The sequence below is a fragment of the Callorhinus ursinus genome, unplaced genomic scaffold (genome assembly GCF_003265705.2).
Source record: "Callorhinus ursinus isolate GAN/ISIS: 27379988/994484 unplaced genomic scaffold, GSC_fseal_2.0 scaffold3, whole genome shotgun sequence".
NCBI classification, from domain to species: Eukaryota; Metazoa; Chordata; class Mammalia; order Carnivora; family Otariidae; genus Callorhinus; species Callorhinus ursinus.
In genome coordinates this window covers 13,734,958-13,759,906 of record NW_027397065.1, presented here as the reverse complement: position 1 = coordinate 13,759,906, position 24,949 = coordinate 13,734,958, and the positions used below count along the sequence as shown (strand labels likewise).

General features: G+C 39.6%; 2 protein-coding genes across 20 annotated transcripts in view; one reads left to right on the top strand and one right to left on the bottom strand.

The window, feature by feature from the left end:
- Positions 1 to 20,819, top strand: part of ERAP1 (endoplasmic reticulum aminopeptidase 1) — a 38,915-nt gene extending 18,096 nt beyond the window's left edge. For all 4 annotated transcript variants that reach the window (XM_025866810.2, XM_025866809.2, XM_025866811.2 and 1 more), the window contains exons 11-19: positions 1,250 to 1,404; positions 8,171 to 8,250; positions 8,813 to 8,996; positions 10,385 to 10,541; positions 12,647 to 12,831; positions 13,710 to 13,871; positions 14,353 to 14,493; positions 15,054 to 15,135; positions 18,886 to 20,819. In XM_025866810.2, coding sequence (XP_025722595.1) covers positions 1,250 to 1,404; positions 8,171 to 8,250; positions 8,813 to 8,996; positions 10,385 to 10,541; positions 12,647 to 12,831; positions 13,710 to 13,871; positions 14,353 to 14,493; positions 15,054 to 15,135; positions 18,886 to 19,041 — 1,302 coding nt within the window. In that variant the 3' untranslated portion in view covers positions 19,042 to 20,819. The remainder of the gene's footprint in view (positions 1 to 1,249; positions 1,405 to 8,170; positions 8,251 to 8,812; positions 8,997 to 10,384; positions 10,542 to 12,646; positions 12,832 to 13,709; positions 13,872 to 14,352; positions 14,494 to 15,053; positions 15,136 to 18,885) is intronic.
- Positions 20,820 to 21,717: 898 nt separating this feature from the next.
- CAST (calpastatin) overlaps positions 21,718 to 24,949 on the bottom strand; it is a 109,128-nt gene continuing 105,896 nt past the window's right edge. For all 16 annotated transcript variants that reach the window (XM_073888441.1, XM_073888444.1, XM_025866825.2 and 13 more), the window contains 2 exons: positions 23,448 to 23,513; positions 21,718 to 22,310 (listed from right to left, as the gene is read on the bottom strand). In XM_073888441.1, coding sequence (XP_073744542.1) covers positions 23,463 to 23,513 — 51 coding nt within the window. In that variant the 3' untranslated portion in view covers positions 21,718 to 22,310; positions 23,448 to 23,462. The remainder of the gene's footprint in view (positions 22,311 to 23,447; positions 23,514 to 24,949) is intronic.

The following is a 24,949-nucleotide window of genomic DNA, read 5'->3' as shown; positions in this document are numbered from 1 at the left end:
CTGAAGTCCATCATTATATCACTCTAACCCCACATAAGATTGTGCTTAAACTGTAGCTGACTGACAGGCTTTTTACAGTTTCTCTTCAAAGCTGTCTACATGGAGTTGCATAACCTTTGTGGGTAACACATATCACTGGTACTAATTCGTTCAGCTTCGTTCTCTGGAAAGCAGTGAATTTATGACCTGTTTTTGTGGTACACTGGGGCTGTATCCGTCAGGCCACGTGGGTCCTTTCTATAGCTCTTCATTTGTGGAAAAAACAAATAGGGGCAGCAGGCATCCTTGAGCACTTACTACGTGTCAGGCACGTGCTAAGCACTTGACTCCTTTACGTCTCAGAGTAAACCTGTGAGCGGGGTACTTCTAGCTTAACAGATGGGAATGTGAAATCCAAAAGCATATGTTGAGTAGATTGCAGCGTGGGGATTGAATTTAGATCTAACTCACGTTTTTAACTGCTAAGCTGTAAAGAATTCATAATAATTGAGTCCCAAAACAATATGAGTCTGTTTATCTGGACTTGTGGAGTATTTTCATAGGCAGTGGAGGTTGAGTCTAGAGATTCAGCTGAATTTTATTCACCATATTTTCATTTTTTGGGAGCATTTTGGTTTTTAGAGATTGCTTTACTCCGTGATTTCTAGGTTTTTTTTGTTTTTTGTTTTGCCTTTTGTGAACATTTTATTTTTTTTCCAGTGTGAATTTTATTTTTATTTTTATTTATCCATTTTTATTAACATAATGTATTGTTTCAGGGGTACAGTAGATTTGTTATATAGTGTTTTTATCCTTTGACTGGCTCTTAAATATCCTTAGAAGCTTTTTTAGTATCAAAGAATGTATCGGCTTTTGAGTTTACAACTGCTGAGTGTGGACCATCTTGATGTTAGCACTTGGGAAGTACAGGTTAGCGGCTGAACATTTTTTCCCACCTTGCTTGTCTGAGCCAGCATTGCTGGGTGCAGTGTGCCAAGCCCAAGGGATGCCCGGTAGAACCAGACACAGTACATGCTCGTAAGCCATGACCTGTACCTGTGGGTAGAGGAAGAGAACGGAAAAGCAAGCAGTCTGCGCTCGGACGGGAAGGCCACGGCAGCGCACGGTGTGGGGAAGGGAGGTGGGCAGGGGCTGGCGAGCAGAGCAAGGGGTCAGGGGTTGTGAACAGGTAGCCGCCTGGTGAGCGCAAGCCTGGGCTCTCCATCAGCGTTGGGCGAGTGCTCACGGATCTGTTTTCTGTCTGTATCAGCACTGGCGACAGGAAGGCCTTGATGTAAAAACCATGATGAACACGTGGACGCTGCAGAAGGGCTTTCCCCTGATAACGGTCACGGTGAGGGGGAGGAACGTGCACATGAGGCAGGAGCACTACAGGAAAGCACCCGAGGACGCCTCAGAAACTGGGTAACGTTCAGGGTGGAAAACTTGGGGCTGTTGCCTCGGTAACACCTGCCTTGTGCGGGGAGACTTTATTTTTCAGACTGCTCTTGTCTTGACCGCTAAAATATTTCAGTCAAATCTCTGTATCCTGTGAAGTCGAGTTATACACTACCATCTTCCCAAGAGGATAAATGTGGCTTTCAACCTTGGTTCATCTCAGTAAAGCTCATAATGTATCAGTGTTTTAACATTCCTGTGTTCTGTAGTTTGATGGGATGGTAATTCCCGTTACTAACTGGAAACAGCTCTAAACTAAGCAACTGCCACTAAATGCCAATAGTGCCTGGCATTTGGGTTGGAGCTGAGGACATAAACATTCAGGTGATTTCTGGGGATTATGAGAGCCTCTTTTTTGGAAGTCTACATTAGATCCTGGAGCCTGTTTGTTGGTTTTAATACTTCAGAAGGACACCACTGGAAAGGAGTAGTGCACCTTGACTGACCCTAGATGGACAGTACTTAAAAAAAATTTGTTTTTGAAATACTTTCAGACTTACAGAGAAGTTGCAGGAAGAGCACGAAGAATGCTCGTGTATTCTTTACCCAGATACACATATGTTGACTTTTTTAAGATTTTATTTATTTGACAGACAAAGCACAAGCAGGGGGTGCAGCAGGGGCAGAGGGAGAAGCAGGCTTCCCACTGAGCAGGGAGCCCAATGTGGGGCTCGATCCCAGGACCCTGGGATCATGACCTGAGCCAAGGCAGACGCTCAACCAGCTGAGCCACCCAAGCGCCCCGCATATGTTAACTCTTGACCACATTTGCTTTATCATTCTCTCTCCCCCTCCGTCCCCTTCTCTCCTCTCTTTACATCTAACCTGAAATATGTATATAAAACCTAAAAGAGAATCTTTCCATGTAAAATCCAAAATACAGTTAAAAATGTGCTCTTTATCTTTTTGTATCCTCTCTATATAGCATATGTATATTATAATTGACAAACTATCCTATTTCAGATATACATCATACTGATTCAGTATATTTATACATTGCAAAATACCAACACTAAATCTTATTACCATCTGTCACTAAAGTTATTACAGTACTATTGACTGTATTCCTTACACCGTACATCTCATGACTTATTTATTTTAAAACTGGAAGTTTGTATCTTAATCTCCTTTACCTATTTCACTCCCCACCCCCGCCCTGCATAACCCCCCATAACCAACAGTCTGTTTCCTTTATTTGAGTCTTTCTGTTTTGTTTTGTTTTTCAGATTACACGTATAGGTGAAATCATACGGTATTTGTGTTTATCTGTAGGACTTCTTTCACTTAGCATAATATCCTTCAGGTCCATCTCTGTTGTTGAAAATGGGAAGATTTCATTCTTTTCTATGGTTAATACTCCATTGTGTGTGTATGTACATATGTGTATATATACATCTTTTTATCCATTTATTAGTGGATACGTAGGTTGCTTCCGTATCTTGCTATAGTTAAACAATGCTGCAGTGAACACACAGGTGCATGTATCTCTTCAGGTGGGTGTTTTCATTTTCTTTGAATAAATACCCAGAAGTAGGATTCCTGGATCATAGTGTAGTTCTATTTTTAATTTTCTGAGCGACCTACATACTGTTTATGATGGTGACCGCACCAATCTACACTGTCAGCATCAGGAAAACGGAGCCTTCCATTTCCTCCTCATTCTTACCTGTACTTGTTATTTTTATTACTTTATTTTCTTTTCATCATGATAACTGTGCTCTTGAATCCCCAACACCTGTTTCACGCATCCCCCCCCCCCCACCTCCCCTCTGGTAACCATCGGTTTGTTCTCTATAGTTAAGAGTCTGTTTCTGGTTCCTGGTTTACTCTTTTTGTCCTTGTTTGTTTTATTTCTTAAATTCCACTCATGCGTGAGATCATACGGTATTTTTGTCTTTCTCTGACTTATTTCGCTTAGCATTATACTCTCCAGTTCTATCCACGTCGTTGCAAATGGCAAGACTTCATTTTCTATGGCTGAGTAATAGTCATTATTTATACATATACCATATCTTCTGTATCCATCTATTGATGGATACTTGGGCTGTTTCCATAATTTGGCTATTATAAATAATGCTGCTGTAAACATCATGGTGCATGTATCCCTTTGAATTAGTGTCTTCATATTCCTTGGGTAGATGCCCAGTAGTGCGGTTGCTGCATCATAGGGGTAGTTCTATTTTTAATGTTTTGAGGAACCTCCATACTGTTTTCCAGAGTTGCTGCCCCAGTTTGCATTCCCACCACCAGTGCACGAGGGTTCCCCTTTCTCCACATCCTCACCAACACTTGTTTCTTGTGTTTTTGATGTTAGCCATTCTGACAGGTGTGAGGTGATATCTCATTGTAGTTTTGATTTGCATTTCCCTGGTAAGTGATGTCAAGCATTTTTTTTTTTCATGTGTCTGTTGGCCATATGGATGTCTCCTTGGGAGAAATGTCTGTTCATGGCTTCTGTCCATTTTTTAATTGGATTTTTTTTGGCTGTGGAGTTTGATAAGTTCTATATATTTTGGATACTAACCCTTTGTTGGATACATCATTTGCAAATATCTTCTACCATTCCATAGGTTGCATTTTAGCCTTGTTGGCTGTTTCCTTTACTGTGCAGAAGCTTTTTATTTTGCTGTAGTCTCAGTAGTTTATTTTTGCTTTTATTTTCCTTACCTTAAGAGACCTCTCTAGAAAGAAGTTGCTACAGCTGATGTTAGAGACCTTACTGCCTGTGCTCTCTTCAAGGACTTCTCTGGTTTCAGGGCTTGTATTTAGGTCTTTAATCCATTTTGAGTTTATTTTAGTCTATGGTGAAAGGAAGTGGTATGGTTTCATTCTTTTGCGTGTAGCTGTCCAGTTTGCCAACACCATTTGTTGAAGAGACATTTTCCCATTGTTTACTCATTCCTCTCTTGTCGAAGATTAATTAAGCATATGATCTGGGTTTTCTATTCTGTTCTATTGATCTCTGTGTCTGTTCTTAGGCCAGTACCATATGGTTTTAATTACTACCATTTTGTAATATAACTTAAAATCTGGCATTGTGATACCTCCAGTTTTGTTTTTCTTTTTCAAGGTTGCTTTGGCTATTTGAGGTCTTTTGTGGTTCCATACACATTGTAGGATTTTTTGTTCAAGTTCTGTGAAAAATGCTGTTGGTGTTTTGATAGGAATTGTGTTAAATCTGTAGATTGCTTTGTGTGCCATAGACATTTTAAGAGTATTTGTTCTTCCATTCCATGAGCATGGAATGTCTTTCCATTTCTTTGTGTCATCTTGAATTTCTTTCATCAGTGTTTTTATAGTTTTCAGAATACAGGTCTTTCACCTGTTAGATTAAGTTTATTCCTAGATACTTTGTGTCTGGTACAATTGCAAGTGGGATTATTTTCTTAATTTCATGTTCGGCTGTTTCATTATTAGTGTATAGGAATGCAACAGATTTCTGTACATTGATTTTTATATCCCATGACCTCACTAGACTCAGATATGAGTTCTAGTAGTTTTTTAATGAAGCCTTGAGAGTTTTCTATGTATGGTATCATGTCATCTGCAAATAATGAGAATTTTATTTCTTCCTTGCCAATTTGGATGCCTTTTTTTTTTTTTTAATGTTGTCTGATTGCTATGGCTAGGACTTCCAGTACTATGCTGATTAAAAGTGATGAGAGTGACATCCTTCTCTTGTTCCTGACATTAGGGGAAGAGCATTCAGTTTTTCACCATTGAGTACAATGTTGGTTTGGGTTTGCATATAAGGCCTTTATTATGTTGAGGTATGTTTCCTCTATACCTACTTTTCAGAGGGTTTTTATCATGAATGGATGTTTTACTTTGTCCAGTGCTTTTTCTGCATCTTTGAAATGATCCTATAGTTTATCCTTTTCCTTATGGGATGTATCATGTTGATTCTGTGTGTGTGTGTGTGTGTGAGAGAGAGAGAGAAAGAGAGAGAGAGAGAGATTGAGAGACTGAGCCACCTTTGCGTCCTGGGAATAAATCTGGCTTGATTGTGGCGTATTTTTTTTTTTTTTAATGTATTGTTGGATTCAGTTTGCTAATACCTTGTTAAGGATTTTTGCATCTATATTCATGAGAGATACTGGTCTGTAGTTCTCTTTTTCTTATTTCTATTGTGGCCTTTTCTTTTCCTCTTAAGATTCCTTAACATTTCTTGTAAGGCTGGTTTGTGGTCATGAACTCCTTTATCTTTTGCTTATACTGGAAAATCTCTCTCTCCTTCTCTTTCGAATAATAGCCTTACCGGGTAGGTCATTCTTGGTATTAAGTTTGCCCCTTTCCGCACTTTAAATATATTCTGCTACTCCTTTCTGGTCTGCACAGTTTTTGCTGAAGAATAAGCTGATAGCCTTAGGGTTTCTCTTGTGAGTTTGTATTTCTTTTGCTGCCTTTAAGATTTTCTCTTTAATTGTTGACATTGTAACTGAAATATGTCTTGGTGTGAATCTTTTTGGATTTCTCTTGTTTGGGAGTTTCTGTGCTTTTGGGGCCTGTATGTTTATTTCCTTCCGCAGGTTAGTGAAGTTTTCAACCATTATTTCTTTAAGTTTTCTGCCCCTTTCTTCCCTCTTTTCCTTCTGGGACCATTATAATGTGAATGTGAATGTCACTTGCCATTTGATCAGAGGTCCCTTACATACTGTTCTCATTTTTAATTGTTTTCTTTTTGCTCTTCTGATTGGGTGGTTTCCACTGTTCTATCTTCTAGATTATTGATCTGTTCTGTATCATCCAATCTGCTGATGGCTTGTATTTTTCTTATTATTCAGCTCTGTGACATCTATTTGGTACTTAAATTTTCTCTTTATTGAAGTTCTCACTGTATTCTTCCATTCTTAGTTCAGTGAACATCTTTATGACCATTATTTTGAACTCTTTATCAGGTAAATTACTTACCTATTTCATTAGTTTTCTTTTTTTTTCCCCCTGGGATTTTTTCATTTTCTCTTGTTGGGAATATAATCCTTGGTGTCCTTAGTTTGTTTGACTTCATATGTCTATTTCTGTGAGTTAGTGTAACCTGCGTAGGTTGCGTGTGCCTAGTGGCTTTGGCTGTCCAGCTGAAGCTGGAGTGGGATGGGGGAAATGCCCCATTTGGCTGGAGCCAGAGAGGGCATGGGCCCAGGAGTCCCAAACACAGTGCTGGAGCTGCCCTGGTGAGACAGCTAGAGCTGGAGTGTGCATGGACTGGGGAGCTCTGAGGCACTCCTTCGCTGGGCCACCCTGGAGAAACAGCTGGAGTTGGGGGAGATGCTGCCCTGGTAGGATGTCTAGAGCCAGAGTGGGACCAGGTGTGGTCCATAGGCTCCTGGGTTGTCCTGCCGTGTGGTAGGATGGCTGGGGCTTGACTGGGTATAAGCCAGGAGGGTCTCAGAGTACTCTGCTGGGGCCATTGTGGCAGGACGACTGGAGCTGGTGTGGGCTAGGGGCCTCGGATGTGCTGGGGTGGCCCTAAGCCGCTGGCGAGAGGGACTGAACCCTGCTCCTGTCCATAATATTCTGGTTGGGGGAGAATGTACCCAGTGGTACTCACCAGTGCCTACGACTGAGGAGAGTTCTAGCAGTTTACCCACTGTTTGGTGGATGATCTAGAGTTAGTGGGTTTCCCTTCACTTATTATTTAGTTATTCTTTATATTGCTATTCATCAAATCCCAGGGTGGGCAAGTCCGTGTGTGAGGCCTTCAGTAATAGCCCTCCCTCACTGCGTTGGGATGGGATTCCTGTTGTTATCCCGTCTCTGTCTCTGCCTTCTCTGTGCGGTCCCTCTATCATTTGTTGTGCAGAAGCTATTCAGTCAGCCCTCAGTTCTTCCTCAGGAGGAACTGCTCTATATGTAGGTATAGATTTAGTGTATCCATAGGAGGAGAGGAGTTCAATGTCCTCCTATGCTGCCCTCCTGGATCCACAGTAGCATATTTTTTTTTTTTTTAACTGCAAGTAAGTTGGAAACCTGATGTCCTGTATCCTGAAATAGTTCAGTGTGATAGTTCCGTAAAAAACAAGAATGTTCACTTATGTAAGCACAGTATAATTATCAAAATTATGAAATTGATCTAATAACTTTGATCTATAAACCTGATTTAACTTTTCCAGTTTTCCTAATAACCTCTTTATAGCAAAAAAAAATTCTGGTTCAGGATTAAGTGTAGGCTCACATTGTATTGTCACATATGTTCAGTTGTATTTTTTTTCTTTTTTTCTTGAAACAGTTCCTCAATATTTTTCTTCCTTGTCCTTGACATTTTTGAAGGGCACAGGCCAGTTTTTTTTTTAATAGAATGTCCTCCAGTTTTTGTTTTCTGCTGTTTCTTCATGATGAGATTCAGCTTGTGCATCATTGACAGGAATTCCACTGAAGTGATAATCTATTCTTAACAAATGATGTAGAAGTCACATGATGTCACTTTGTGCCATTTATAGTGGCCAAAGTCTTTAAGGTAGGACCTCTGAGTTCCAATCAGCCAACCTCTGCAGAGGATGCTAGGGATCACTGGAGCCCAAATTCCCAGCTCTACTGAAGAAGTCCAAGAAGAATGAATAGTGCTTGAGCTGACACCCCTTGCAAAGCTGGAAAACAGGCTGGTGACATCTTGACTTCTTGGCTATAGTAGTTTTGGTACCGTCATTTAAACTAGCCCGGGTCTGGTATATGATAGATGATTTAATAACTGTTTGTTGGACTGAATCAACAAATAATCTGTCCTTTCTTTGCCAAGGTACCTGTGGCATGTTCCATTGACATTCATTACCAGCAAATCAGACTCAGTTCAAAGATTTTTGCTGAAGACAAAAACAGGTAACTTACCATAGAAATAACTAGGTTAAGTCCAGAAGAAACTGGAAATATGTAAGACTTAGTTACTACGTTTGTTTTACTGTTTATCATGGTTAAAACCGAAGGATCAGGTCAACCTTTATATTCAGCAAATTGTTGGCTTTCAATTTCTAGTGAAGATAGAAGTTGTCTCTGGTGGCAAAAAAAAGCCAGTGTCTTGCCAGATAGAGATTAAAGCAGCTAAGTTATATAATACTAAGAAGGAGGGATTACTAGTGAAAATTCCCCCTTCTTTGACTAACACTGTTGCATCATGTCTCATGTATGGCCTGAAATGTGGCTGTATTCTTCTCATCGATCTATAAATCTCAAAAAATTGGTGCCTAAAGCTAGTGCTGGCTTTTGCCTATTGGAATGGACTTTTCTGGTTTCTAGAAGAAATGTGTTCAATATGAAACTCCTTTCAGTATTAAAATTGTTCAATATTAAACTTGACTTTAGTTTCTTTGTCCAGTCTCTGATCAGAAAAGCTTTCATCAGTCAAGAGAGAAAATGGAGCTATGATTTATTTTATTTGCTCTAGATGTGCTCATCCTTCCAGAAGAGGTAGAATGGATCAAATTTAATGTTGGAATGAACGGTTATTACATTGTGCATTATGAGAATGATGGATGGGATTCTTTGACTGGCCTTTTAAAAGGCGCACACACAACAGTCAGCAGCAATGACCGGGCCAGTCTCATCAACAATGCATTTCAGCTCGTCAGGTAATACTCCTCAAGGTCTTGGTTTATTTCTGAAAGCAGCTGTTAGCATTCAAACGCTTAATTTCTAAAGATGAAAATGATTACTTGCTAGTAAGAAGCTGAAGGGTGTTTTCCCCTAAGTTCTTCTTAAATTCTAAGGTTGCTTTTAGTCTTAGGATTAACCACGTGTCTGAGTCTACAGAGTAAGCTAAAGCAAGTAATCTGTATTTTAATCTTACTAACAGCTTAGGTCAGACCGATGCAAAAGTACAGAAAACCAGATCAACCTACCTTGTGGAGAAGCCCCTCATCCCTAAAGCCTTGTCCTGTAGCTTTTCTGGCCATCCTAAAGCTCAGGAGGTTTCTGCCGTGCTGAGTCTTTCACATTTTTGAAGCCTTCTTAGAAGACCACGTGGCTCAGTACCCAGTTGTTTGCATTTTTGTCTCTTGGGTTAAAGGATTTCTCCCCCCACATTCCTCAAACTGGATGCCTGAATTTAATGGAAGCTTTATGGAATAGAGCTTAGAAAATGTGGCCCAACCACATGACGTTTGAGTTGTTGAGGACAGTGTTCACTCTATAATTTTTTTGCCTTATGCCAATGGTTTTTAAGGAAATGGGTCCTAAGCCTGAAACTCAAAATTCTTCAATATTTCAGCAGAGCTGCAGTCCCCAGGGCAGTGACCCAGGTGGGAAGAAATGATTCTCTAATTCTCCTCATTTCCCATGTCCCTTTGTTCTAAATGTTGGGTTCTTCATTTGCTGGACCTCTCAGGGTGGCAAAGGCAATGGGGGATAAAGATACAAGTGGTTTATCCGGTTGTTTCTGCCTACCTGAGACTATTTCCCTCTGTAATAGTATTGCTTATTTCTTGTAGGGTTTTGTACTTAACATATACCCTGCCACTGAGACTTTGAACACCTGCCCTCCATAATGAAGGGTTTGTTTTTAAGATTTTTTTATTTCATAATGGAAGGCTTTTATCTATATTCACTTTCTTTCTGAAATGGAGACAAGAATGTGTTTAATCCAGACACTCAGACTTTTGATTGGGTGGCAGTCTCTCTGACCAACGTTACTGATTTTGATAAACATCACCATCTTACTCTGGATGTTCAGCACCCACCCAGTCTGTTGTTTCTTAGAGGGACGGATACTGACCTGTCTCCATTTTGTCTTCACCACGAGTTAGCATTGACTCTATTATTATTCAAGAAACTTCCCTCACAGTGGCAAATAAACCAGTGTTATATGTGAAAGAAAAGATACTTATATAAAGGTCACTGTTAATAAGGAGGGCATTTATATCTGATTGAATGTTTTGCTGGGAGATTAAAATATCTTCTGAAACACAAAGTTGATTGCCTGGTTTTTGTTTAAACTGCTAACCATGGTATCTCTTGCCAGCAATGGGAAGCTATCAATTGAAAAAGCTTTGGATTTAACCCTGTACTTGAAACGTGAAACTGAAATTATGCCAGTGTTCCAAGGTTTGAATGAGCTGATACCTATGTATAAATTGATGGAGAAAAGAGATATGAATGAAGTGGAAAATCAATTCAAGGTAGAAGCCCTCAATAAACTGAGTAGTTACATACTGGTTTGCTTTTGTGTGCGTGTGGGAAAGCATCCTTACCATTGTATATATATGTATGTCTTCATATAAAAGAAAAGTACATCAGAATTAGTATTTGGATTAAATAGCAAAGATTTGGGTTTCATTCCAACACTAAAGCCACAGCACTCTAAGAATCTGTACTTAAATTTTATGGATTTGTTATTCCCTTCTTTTTGCAAATCCTTTATTTCATTTTGTCCTTGGATGGTTACCCTATTTAATTTTTATTATGTTCAAGTTAACATATAATGCATTATTAGTTTCAGGGGTAGAATTTAGTGATTCATCGCTTGCTTTTAACACCCAGTGTTAATGGGTTAATGAGGGCTCATTATATCATGTGATATCCTTAATGTCCATCACCCAGTAACCCCATCCCTGACCCACTTCTCCTCTAGTAACCCTCAGTTTGTTCCCTGTAGTTAAGAGTCTTTTATGGTTTGCCTCTCTGTTATTATTTTATTTTTCCTTCCCTTCCCATATGCTCATCTGTTTTGTTTCTTAAATTCCACATATGAGTGAAATTATATAGTATTTGTCTGTCTTTGACTTATTTCGCTTACCATAATACCCTCTGGTTGGATCCACATCATTGCAAATGGCAAGATTTCATTCTTTTTGATGGCTGAGTAATATTCCATTGTGTGTGTGTGTGTGTGTGTGTGTGTGTGTGTGTGTGTGTGTGTATACATATACATATATATGTATACACACATACACCATACCTTCTTTATCCATTCATCTGTCAATGGACATTTAGGCTCTTTCCCATTTTTGCTATTGTGGACATTGCTGCTATAAATACTGAGGTGCAGATGCCCCTTAGAATCACTCTTTCTGCATCCTTTGAATAAATACCCAGTAGTGCAATTGCTAGGTCATAGGGTAGTTCTATTTTTAACTTTTTGAGGAACCTCCATACTGTTTTCCAGAGTGGCGGCACCAGCTTGCATTCCCACCAACAGTGTAGGAGGGTTCCCCTTTTTCCGCATCCTTGACAACATCTGTTGTTTCCTGACTTGTTTAATTTTAGCCATTCTGACCGGTGTGAGGTGGTATCTTGTTTTGATGGTTACTCTTAAGATACTCCATGACTCAGGTACTTGAGGAAGAGGCACAAAATCGTTATTTTTGGCAAAACGTTACAAAGTCCTGTTGTATAATTTGCTCTCAAAATTCAGTCCTATAAACTTAGTTTGTTTCAAAAGTGGCCGTTCATCGTGGTTTTTAAATAGAGAAAGGTGTATTTATAAAAGATTGTTAGACATTTCTTTGAAAAAAGTTGATGGTATTTTGATGGGGATTGCATTAAATGTGTAGATTGCTCTAGGTAGCATTGACATCCTGACAATATTTGTTCTTCCAATCCTTGAGCATGGAACGTTTTTCCACTTCTTTGTGTCTTCCTCAATTTCTTTCATGAGTATTTTATAGTTTTCTGAGTACAAATTCTTTGCCTCTTTGGTTAGATTTATTCCTAGGTATCTTATGGTTTTGGGTGCAATTGTAAATGGGATCGACTCCTTAATTTCTCTTCTGCCTTGTTGTCGGTGTATAGGAATGCCACTGATTTCCGTGCATTGATTTCATATCCTGCCACTTTACTGAAGGGGGGGTATTTGGAGGGGGAGATGAACCATGACGGACTATGGACTCTGAGAAACAAACTGAGGGTCCTAGAGGGGAGGGGGGTGGGGGGATGGGTTGGCCTGGTGATGGGTATTAAAGAGGGCACGTTCTGCGTGGAGCACTGGGTGTTATACACAAACAATGAATCATGGAACACTACATCAAAAACTAATGATGTCATGTATGGTGATTCACATAACAATAAAAAATAAAAAAATTAAAGATTTTTATGCAAATAGTAAAAACCATTTTCTTGTTCTTGACCCCTTTTATAATTAAATGTAAACAGAATTGCGTGGTTTTAAAAAAAGAGTTGGATCAAACTTTAAAAATGAACTCCCACCACCTGAGGATATATCGGCTCCTCTAAAAGCCGAGATGGCCGGGGATGGTACTGGTGACGCATGTGGCTTTCCCCGCAGGCCTTTCTCCTGTGGCTGCTGAGGGACCTCATTGATAGTCAGACGTGGACAGATGAGGGCTCAGTCTCCCAGCGCATGCTGCGGAGTCAGCTGCTGCTCCTTGCGTGTGTGCGCAAGTATCAGCCCTGCGTGCGGAGGGCAGAAGCCTACTTCAGAGAGTGGAAGGAAGCCGATGGAAATTTGAGGTCTGTGCTTACTGAACAACCGGTTAGTTCATATAAAGGCTCTCTGTTCTGTTTTTCCTCATCAGTGCTAAATGTTGGGAGAAAAAAAAAAAACAAGTAGAAGCAAACCTCCCCTGGTGTACTTTTTGGGAAAATAAATTGCTTTTTAAGATTTTTCTATGTATCTCAACTTTCTATTTTAAGAACTGCTAGGAGGGAACGTCTCTATATAAAAGTCAAATATCTGGAGAGTTAAAATAGGATTAGAATAATTTCCATCTAATAGAGGTAAGGCTTAGAACTGAAACTGCTGTCCTGGACAGGAACAGAAGCGGTACATGCCATAATAGTTGTTTCTTTGGGCCTCCAAAGTCCCTGATGAGGTGTGTACAGTAGTTGCTGATACTGTCGAAGCTAAGTAGGCTCTTCCTGTATTTGGAATTTATTCTTGGACTTTAATATTTGGGGCTTAAATCTCTCTAGGAAATAGCCAACAATCTATATGGTTCCATTTAAAGAAATGCCTCCAAACAGCGGTCCTGTTGGATTCCTGACTTTTGTTCATGGACTACATATTGAGTCTAGTTTGAATTTCTTTCTTTTGGCTTAAGAAGTGATCATCTGTCCAGTTACCCAGCATCTACCCAGTTAGATACGTAGGTATTTATCCAAGTGGCTTTTCACATTGTTTTTGAGAAGGGTACTTAAAACCTAATTGTAGATACTTCCCTCTGCCTCTCATAAAATCTAACTGAAGGAAAGAGCGGATTTTTGTTTATATTTCCAGGCATGTTGCTCTGATCACTGGGCCAGTGTATCAGTTTGTCATTGGTCACCACTCTACATCCAAACACGCTTCCTGCATTTCAGACTGTCACCAGCAATGTTCTTTTCCACAGCCTGCCCAGCGACGTGACCTTGGCAGTGTTTGCTGTGGGGGTCCAGAACCCTGAAGGATGGGATTTTCTTTATAGAAAGTATCAGTCATCGTTGTCTACTTCTGAGAAAGAAAAAATTGAATTTGCCCTCTGTATTAGCCAAGATGAGGACAAGCTTCAGTGGTGAGTAATTTGTTCATGTTCATGTGGCCAGGAGGAATTAAATGAACTCAGATCCTTCCAACATCTTTTTGTTCTCTCGGCTGGGAATTGCCTTTTCTGCTGGGAATATTTATTCAAGTGGGCATACATCTGATGGGTACGGTAATTAATTAGGGGACAAGCAGGTGTTAGGAAAAATAAAGGGATATATATTTGTGTCTCTTTAAAATAACATGTTTAGAAATACATATGGCATAGGCCTTTCTTACCTATTTTCTCTTATGAACAAGCAAGGGAATATATGAGAATGGGTGTTGTAAATACTAAATGTTAGTTTTTATTATGTAGCCATACCAACTTTATTAGTGCTCTGGTCACCTATTTATCTTGTGTTTATTATTGACAGATGGGCTTTTTTCTTTCACACATTATTTTATTGAAGTAATTCATAACTTTTCCAGGGACTCTCTATTGTTAACATTTCTTCTCTTAATCATTCTAGGCTACTAGATGAAGGTTTTAAGGGAGATGTAATAAAAATTCAAGAGTTTCCACATATTCTTGGAGCTGTTGGTAGGAACCCGGTGGGATATCGATTGGCCTGGCAGTTTCTGAGGGAAAATTGGGATAAACTGATACAAAAGTAAGTAGTGCCAAAAATTGTGTTGTGAGTAGAAAAGTCCACGAACCTGCCTGTGTTTTAGCTTTGTTTGTAAAACAACAGTGATTGTTTAGAGGGGGTTTTTTGATTGAAGAGAGCAAGTAGAGGTCCTTAAAAAACTATTCTTAGAAAATAGAGAACTTAAATTTAGTGCTAACTCATCAATCTGGATAGTCAGCTGTTCCAGTCTATCTGGAAGAATCCTTTTCCGCACCCACAGACCAGTTTGAAGCCCTCCTGTGCACAGTTCACCCCACATCGTGGGTTAGCACTTCTGCTTGCTTGCACCTGCCCTTGCCTTGCTCTTGTAGTACTTACTAAGCCTCTACTGCTTTCTTTTGGGTACTGAATCATTTATTCAGTGGTTGGTGTTTTTTTTTTTTACAACTACATCTTAACGCATTGGAGGGTAGGGCTCATGTCATGGATTTTTCATGCCTGAGCAGTTTCTAGTTAAATGCTGTAACATGCACAAGGCACTTACAAACACATGTCGAATGAATAAATATTTTATGATACATCTTGACAATTTCCATTTCCAGGTTTGAACTTGGCTCAGCTTCCCTAACCTATATGGTAATTGGAACAACAAGTCAGTTCTCCACAAGAGCACGGCTTGAAGAGGTAACCAAAAGTTAATTAAATTTAAGTGACAATTAGCTAATAAATATGGGGTAGACAAAAAAATGGTGTGATGAGTTAGGAATGGATTTTGTCACCTAGTAGATGTTCTTTTTGGATGCAAACTATTGAAAACTATGCCTCTTCCTCAACACATCAAGAAGTCTTAGCTCTGTCATTACAAACATTTGGGCTTAAGAAATTAATGGAGACATTTAATCTCTATTTCTTAGGATGTTAAAAGTGATCATTAGAGGTATAAACGACCTACATGACCATCTAGTTATTATGAAAGAGGCAGGTCTGGAATCTTGGTTCTCTGCTATCAAGATTTCTCGTTACTTATTTATGACATTCACTTTGAGAAAGAATTTTAGGCAACTTACAAGGTCGATATGTAAAAGAAATGTTAAATTACAAAAAGCTGCATAATTTACAGAAAGAGGTAACTATATGAGGGATTTATGCTGAGGATAATTTATTGCAACTGTACCCTAAATGTACCTACCACAGGTTCCTAGCAGTCAGGAAAAAAATGAGAAAACAGTAGGAGTTATTCTGTCTAGGAGGAGGGAACCATGGAACATACAAGTTTCCCAGAAAAGCAGACTTTTCTTTCAGCCTTAAATTTGATGGAATTTGATGTCAAGGTCATTGTTGTGTGGTGTCCCTTCTATAATAATGTTTTCAAAGGTGTAGAAAATTTTACAAGGCTTTTAAAATAGGTTGCACATAGATAAAAGCTGAGAACCTAATACTGATCTTTTTAGGAATAGTTCCATTGTATAGTCTGGTTATACCATGATAGAGCTTGATACAGTGAGAATGCTTTGAAAATGCAAAAATGTCACATCCCTTCTCTCTAGTTTTCATGCAGGCTTGTAAAATTAACTGGCACATAATTCAAGGTTGAACTCTAGTGAGGTCTACAGCAGAGCTAGTCTGTGTGATGAGGACCAGTCATGAGCTAGGAGCAGCTAGACAGCTGTCCATAAACCAGATCTGTAGCAACAAAACATTGCATTCAGTCACTTGCTCATCCCTTTGTTTCTCAGTAATTCTTTAAAGATATGACATTTTTACCTCAAGATTGACATGGTAGACCAAGCCCTTGCCCTCACAGAGCTTCAATTCTACTGGGGGACTGTGAGACAAAGCGACCAAAGTCAGGCTAGATGCTCTGAAGATGAATGAGGCGCGCTAAGGAGAGAGTGACGGGGTAAGGGAGCTTTGTGCTATGGGATGTTGAGGAGACTTGTGAGCAGAGACCGAAGGAAATGCAGGTGTCTGTTGTGTGCAGAGGAAACATCAGGTGCAAAAGGCCTGAGGTAGGGCATGGAAGTGAAAAAGCCTGGATGTCATCAGAAGGGAGAACGTCCTCCTGTGTAGGAGTCAGCCCAGAACCCTTTCTGGCCTTCACATCCAGTTCGTCCTGGAGTCTCACTGGCTTTGCTTCCAGCATCTGTACCCTGTCTGTGCACTCATCTGCTTTTATCGCATCCCAGGCTTTTCTGAGTTCTTGCCTGGCCTACGGCGAGAGCCTCCTGAATGGCTTCCTGCTTTGCCAATACCAGACCATTTCCCACATTTAAAACTGAAAATCAGCCCATGACTGACCCTTCCTTTGAAACCTGACCTGTTGATCTTAGAATAAATTCCAAACCTGTCCTCCCCTTGTGCACACAACCATGACTGGGCTCCTGCTAGTGTGCGTGTGCCGCCGTGGGTCACCCTCCTGTGACACTTGAGCTGCCCAGCTGCTGCCTGCTCCTGGCCTAGAAGGGGCTGATGCTGTCTCTAAGCCTCTAAATTTCTCTCTGCCTGGCTTGCTCTTTGCCTAACTTGTCAGCCGAAACGCTTGTTGAATCCTTCACAGGTCCCACATCACAGGTCACCTCCCCAGGCTGCTCTGTGGAAAGAAGGCCATCCCTGCCCCAGTCACTCCTAGCCTCAGTGTATTTTGTCCACGATAGTAGATTAATAGTAACCACGTTGACTGCTTGTCTTCCTAGGTAGAGTGTAAGCTCTAGGAGGACAAGGGTTCCTTGCCTGGTCCCTTGCCGCCTCCTCAGTGTATAGCAGTGTAATTAGGCCGGAGGGATGAGTAAGTGCCAGAGGACATGTTCATGAATAAACGGATGAGGCTGAATCCCTGATACATGCTGGGGTTTGGGTTCTGCACTTGACCCACATTATGTAACTACATTCTCCCCAGTGCTCTGCGAGGGAGAGATCAGCCTTACTTCACAAAAGAGGAAATTGAGTCCCAGAGAAGTTAAATTGTTTACAAAGGCTCAAACAAGTTAGTAGGATAAAACCGTTTCTTTTCTATCTCTATATCATGCTGCTTATTGCACGGAAAATACTCTCAAGGACGCAGGTTTGAATCCAACACTCAGTTGGGATGCTGCATTTCCCAAGGTCGATGAGGGTAGGAGAGAGAATTTGGCGTCAGGAAAAGTTTGAGGGCAAGGCTTAGCTGGCTTTGTTACAGCTCTTACAGGTCTCTCTCTTTCTCTCTTTTAGTGGTACCTTCAGGATTATTTGAAAATATTTAAGTAACTTACTATGTTTAATCATTAAATACTTAGGAAAATTTTTGATGTGACTGGACTGCTGAAAAGTGCCTACAGTTGTTCTTTGGCCTGAATATTTTATCTGGAGTCAGAGTATGAAACAGTGGGCTGAGCTGCAACCGAAGGCGGACCACGAGGTGCAGTCCGTGTTCTTTAGGTGGCTAGAGCAGGAGGGCAGGCCTGGAGCTCATCAGAAAGTTGTACTGAGATACAATTTTAAAAGAACCCCGAATCATTTAAAATTGGAATTTGACTTTTCAAAAGTCTGTTCTTCCCCTTCTCTTATTCCCAAACTTAAAATAGGATATTATAACATGGATTTTTAAGGAATTAACTGTCTGGAATCCATGCTGAATAAATAATACATCTTGGCCTAGACTTACTTCCTGTCTCCACAGTCAAAAATTTATGGATTAATGCTGTGAAAACTTAAGGGACAAGGTTAAGAACCTTTTAAGGTGAAACAGTACCACAACAGTCCGTGCTGTGGCAGAGCCAGACTATTTCTATTTCTCATGTGAGCTTAAAGGAGTTAAGAAGCCCAGCCATGAAACAAGAGGAGGAGACAGCTGTCTCTTATCTCGTTAAAACATGGGCAACTTTGTGTGGATTTTATCTTAGAGGAACAATACATGAATTGTGGATTAGGATAAAAAAAATTTGGCAACGTCTGGGGGGATTACCACCATAACTTGCTAAGAACCCTTTTCCTCAGTGTTTCTCTAATGACCTATAAGGCCAGACCCATGGAGAAAGACTGCATTTGTGTGGTTGGAACTGTTTTATTTGGCCAAGAAGATACTCTGCACATTCTGCTTTTTAGATACCATGTTTAAAAAAATAAAGTTTGCATCTGCATGTATATAACAACACATAATAAATACACTCAAACCCTAATTATTAAACGGTATACAGTGAAGTCTTTTAGAATCTGGCAACTGTGAATAAATAAAAAAAGCTGCAGAGAAAAATAAAAATTTGACATCATAAGGCATGGGTTCATTTCATATAGCTTAAATTTATGTGTACATAATTGTATGCAGACCCACCTGGCGCTGGCTTCTATGTAGAATTTTGACAAACACTGGAAATTTGGCTTCAGTTTTCTTTTAACTAGACCAAACTTAGATTTGTGTAATATAATAAATTTTTTAAAAATCTGGTTTTTCCTTACCAGGTAAAAGAATTCTTCGGCTCTTTGAAAGAAAAGGGTTCTCAGCTACGTTGTGTCCAGCAAACAATTGAAACCATTGGGGAAAACATCCGTTGGATGGATAAGAATTTTGAGAAGATCAGAGTGTGGCTACAGAGCGAGAAGCTTGAACTGCTCTAACAAACAGTTTGTTCCTCGCTGGTTCCTGTGATGCATTATCGCTAAATGTTGTCAAATGTGATTATTTTCAAATTAGAGATGGCTGTTTTGGCTCCACTGAAGATACTTCCTTTTCCTTCTTCCTCACTGGACTATTCCTATGAAAAGACTGGCGATGGGTTACTGCTGCTGTGTCTTTTATTGACAGGTGTTGCCCTGCAATGTTAACCCAAGGGGTGGGTGGGTTCCCTACTGTGGAGGAGTACCTTATTCCTTTTGTTTCCTTATACTTAAGCCTTGTGCTTTCCAAAGCCCTGCTCCCCACGTGTGTGTCATCCATAAGCTATTTAGCCACTGTCCCCTAAAGACTTGTGAATAGTGGGGACTACTGAACAATGAACACTTGGTTCATCTGCTGCAGGCCCAGAGGGTGACCTATAGGCCCATGGCCTCAGACTTGTCGTCTCTCTTTTGGTCAGGCTTCCAGGCAGGCAGCTGGGAGCTGGGGTGGGAGAGTACAAGGGGGTTTTATTACCCTGGTTCCCTGGCTGACCGCCACCCAAGCTAGCTGCTGAGAGGCGGCCCTCTTCCCCTCAGTCTTTTCAAAGTCTTCCTTCTTGTAGCAGCTTCCTCCTCTCATCCCTCCAGGCTGAGGGAGGGCTGAAGTGAGCGCCCGGCTTTCACGGGCCCTGGTGGTACCTGTGGGCTCCTTCAGAGAACAATTGCTTATAACGGGGGGAAAAAAATTTTTTTTGGAACCCTCCTCAAATAATCCTAATTTGAGTGTGTGGTCTCCTTTCTCAGGGACCCTGATAGTGTGTCCCTCTGAAAAAGCAGAGAGCATTCAGGTCTAGAGGAGAAGCTTTCATCTGAAGTTGAACCTGGGAGCTGTTGACCCTTGGGTAGGTGGTGCTTCTCCCTGCTTCGTGTCAGCCTAGCTCACAACTCCCCGGTAACTTGTTAGTGGCACTTAGTGCGACTAAGTCGCGGCAGTCTCCCATAAATTACTGTATAACTGAAAATACAATTAGCGTGTGGACACTGTACTGTCTTTGAAGTCTTTTATGAGTTTTAATATACTGTAAAACTTAAACGAATAGGATATGAAAAATGTCAATGTGTTCTAATACACTGTGGAACAGAGTGACTTCTGGACATAAATGTGTTTACAATTCTATTTTTATATGTATTGCATGGCCTGATGGTTTGAGAAATCAAAACCCGAAATTGCTGGTAATTTCCAACCCCGGTATTAACCTTCTAAAAGACATACAAAGCCAAGATTTTAATGTAAAATATTTTTAATTGTGTTCTGTATTTTGATTGGATGAAACATGGAAATAGTGGCCTTCATTTCTCATCACCTGCAGAACCTATTTTAATTTGCTTTTGTTGGCAAAGTCCCATTTTCTAAATAGATACAATATTGCTATAACAATGTGCAAATACCTTTTTTTTGGTACTAAAGATTGTTTTCTTGGCCTCTGAGCAGACATTTGCAATGATTTCCTCCTGAGCTAGGTTTCAAAGGACACCAGTTCTGTAGCTTGGTCTAATCATCGCCAAGTCTTGAAGACCTTTCTCATGAACAAAAAGGCATATGCAGAGTGCCTTTTATGTTTACTATTACAAGCATGCCTTAAATCTTTGGATTTAAAAGTACTTGTATATATGCAAGTACTAATACTGCAGCCGCTTCCCTGCACACTGTCAATGCCGATGGTTTCACTTAAAAACAAAAAACAAGAAAACCCCAACTTAATACTATATAATTAGAATAGAAATACAGTTAAATCCTAGAGGATGTGTTTATGTTCTCGTTATGTTCAGTCACCCTAACACTGGCTTTTATTTCCCAGATTTAGAATAAAAGAATAATGCCTGCATCTCTCATGGGATAGATACACAGAATTTAAAGTGGGTGAAGTTTGAAATTCTCTAGGTATGTGCATGATTTTTAAAGAGAAGTTTTAAAGAGAATTAATTTTAGGCCCCGTTATAAGCAATTGTTCTTTTTTTTGCCCTCCCCCACCGTTAGACAGTATTGGTGATATTTAGTTCTAGTGAAGTCAGTCCAGTTCTTATAAAAACTTAGAATACCTGCTGGGTATGTACTCTCTGAAACAAATTGCAAATCAGTTTGATGACATGGACCTGATTATCTTTTCGTGCATTCAGGACCAAGAAATAAGGATGAAATTAAGTATTTATCAGACTCCCCTCAAGGATATCAGTGCTATATTCATAAACAATGCATTCCAAAAGATCTGAGAAAGCAGTCAAAGTTGTAGGATCTCAGAATCTAGTTCTTGAATTGCTCTAGGGGGAAAACAGGTTTTTAAATTCCGGATGGCTTTTTATTTTTCTTTCGAGTCGAAGTTTTTGTATTTGGTAAACCCAACTTCCCTGAAGCCAGATGGGATACAGTGCACGGACTAACAGGGCAATGGCTCTAAGCGAACCGACTGGCTGTTCTGGTTACATGTATCAGAAATGGAAAGCATAGCTTAACACGGTAACCCAAGTGAGTTCAAGGCCTATGCATATTCTAAGGATTAGATTTTACTATTCTTGGAACTTGTTATGTGGTGACACAGAGAATGCATTTTGCTCTTCTGACTTGATTCAAGTTTCAATATCTTTTGTGCTGGCTCTAAGGTGCGGAAGTCCTAACTACTGGCAAAAAACAGTACTGGGTGCAGCGCATCCTGGTCTGTCCAGGTTATCAATTTATTAGCAGCCCAAGAGGAGATAATGTGCCCAATGTACAATATTTTAGGTTGGGGGACTTATAAACAGTAACCCAAAGAAATCTCAAGTACAGTTCCAAAGCCCAAGAGGAAATGGATCATGAGAAATCAGGACATTCAACATGTTCAAAGCATTGTTTTCCAAATGCTAACCACAACAAAAGAATTAAGTGCTAACTGAAAATATGAATGAGATTTACAGGCACTGTGTGTAGAATGTGCAAAAGTTTGCAAAGGTTTTTCCTTTTTTTGTGTGTTGCTTTAAGAAACTATCAAATATATCTCGTAGAAATATAAAGTTCCCATCTCTCCCAACTGAAGGCATTTTTTAAAAATTCGAAGTTTATCAACACTCAGTACAATAACACAGATGAACCACACAAATTCATTTTCTTTCTGGGAAAAGAATAACCAATGTTTAGGATGTCAAGATTCGACAAGTAACACTGTCTTAGAAGCCACCCAGAAAAATTTGCTGTTGTTCAAAACCTTTTGTCCTTCAAAAGTCACCATCCACCTGAAGATTTTATAGGCAGATACCTTGAAAAATTCAAAGGAAAAAAAAAATCCAGTAAACCGTTTGATAATTTTCTTGATACAGGCATAGTAAATTTAACATTTAGTAAAAGCACTAACAGCAACAAGGAATTTCCTATAAGTAAACATGAGCATGTTCTTTGAAAATTCTAGAATTTAGAAAATAGAAAACTTGTAACTTGGGTGAAAATCTTTGGAATAGTTCTAATAAGGATACCTCCCCCTTGTTAAAGGAAATAAAAGACCATGGTGACAAAGACTAACCCAATCTAACCTACATTTTTATTTTCTTTAGGCTTTGGTCAGCCAGTGGTCATAAGGTTCGATGGCTTAGAATAAGACCTATTCTTCAATAAGAGGAATTACATAGTAAGAATTATAAGGGCCCTCAACATGTATCTCAGAGATTCCCTCATCCAAATGAGTTCTTTAGTCACCCATCAAGTAGAATTAAACAAAGCACTTGACTTTGACCACTTTTGTTGATCTTAGTTTTGCAATCTTTTCTTTTGCCTTTGTTCCAAAAAACCCTGTAATTTCCACTAGACCATAGGGGTACTTCTGTCCAGCCCACCATGTTGGTCTTTTGGTAACATCAGCATCATAAGGACATTTCTCTGTAAGATGTCACAGGCTAACTGGGCTTTGTCACAGTAACCTGCAGTCACAAGCATTTGGGTGTCAAAGACTCGGCTAGACTTAGGTGGTCATTTTCTTTAGTAGGAGTCTGGCCTGATACTTTTTTTTTTAATTTTTTTATTGTTATGTTAATCACCATACATTACATCATTAGTTCTTGATGTAGTGTTCCATGATTCATTGTTTGTGCATAACATCCAGTGCTCCCCACAGAATGTGCCCTCTTTAATACCCATCACCAGGCCAACCCATCCCCCCACCCTCCTCCCCTGGCCTGATATTTTAAAGAGCTCTTAATTATAAGATTACTATTTTTTAAACATTCCAGTAGCAGATGATTCCATTTATTGCTTTTCAGCAAATTAACTTGGACAGTGCAATGTACATTTCATGTCAATAGTGTAAAGAGAGCATAGGTCAGAATTGGACTCAGTTTCCCTTGCCTATAACAGGCCTGTGGAAGGTACAATAGTCTTCACTCACAACAAACACGCAACTTACCAAATAGTGTGAACTTTAACTTGTATTTTTTCCATCAGCTTTTAGCTTGGAAGTTTCCTCTTTTGCCTAAAAGGGAAAGCAGAACCATCACTGAACTCCTTCTTTCCTGGATTAAGTATCAAAAAGCAAATCTATCAGAAGATGCTTAAGAGGAGATGGGCTTTTCAGAATTAAAGGGTCAAAAGATGACAGGTCAGTGGAGGAAAATAAGATGGGCCTAAGGATTTCATTTAGTCCAAACTATGAATTGTTCTCCAAGTTTGTAAACTAAAAATAACCTTAAGTGATTTAAAGTATTTTACTCTAATTTTCTTTTTCTTTCCTTTTTTTTTTTTTTTTGAAGGCTAGGGTAATTGAAGAAAAAACACAGGTGTTCTTGGATGCTATTCATTCATTCTATAGTGATGAATTCACTCTTAGGGGCACTGCTGGGCACTAATCGGCTGAGAATATAATCTATTAGAGATAAATCCATGAGCGACTAATTATCAAATCTGGTTTCCTATATCCTTTATGGGTTTCACTCCTTTTTTGAGGTATAAAATTGACATAACATTAGTTTCAAGTGCACAACAATGATTCGGTATTCGGTATATATTGCAAAATGATGAATACAGTAAAATTTTTCCCCTTGTGATAAGAACATTTAAGATCTCTGTTAGCAACTTTCAAATATGCAAATATAACATTATGAACTGTAGTCACTAGGTTGTACTATATAGTCCCATGACTTTTTTTTTTTTTTTTTATAACTGGAAGTTTGTTTCTTTTGACCTTCACCCTTCTCATCCACCCCACATCCCTCTCCCCTCTGGCAACCACCAGCTGATGAGCTTACTTTTATTTTTAGATTCCCCATGTAAGTGAGATCGTGTGGTATTTATCTTTCTCTGAATGACTTACTTCACTTACCATGATGCTCTCAAGGTCCATTCATGTTACCACAAGTGGCAAGATTTTTAGGGCTGAAGAGTACCCTATTGTATATATACACATCGGCTTGATCCATACAGCCACGGATGGACACTTCGATTGTATCCATTTCTAGGCTATTGTAATTAAGGCTGCCATGAATAGAGGGGTGCATGTATTTTCCTAAGTTTGCCTTTTCTTAGGGATAAATACCCAAAGGAAGAACTGCTGGATCATAGGCTATTTCTATTTGTAATTTTTTGAAAAACCTCCATCCTGCTTTCCTTAGTGGCTGCACCAATTTACATTCCCACCAAGAGTGTATGAGGTTCCCTTTTCTCCTTGTTTTCTCTTCGTTTTTTCATTTTGTTGGTGGTTTCCTTTGCTGTGTAGAAGCTTTTTAGTTGATCTAGTCCCTTTTGTTAATTTTTGCTTTTGTTGACTTTGCTTTTGGTATCAAATCCATGAAATCCCTCCTAAGACTAATGTTAAGGAGCTTACCACCTATGTTTTCTTCTAGAAGTATTCTGGTTTCAGGTCTTGAATTCAAGTCTTTAATAACATTTTATTTTTACGTATGGTTTAAGACG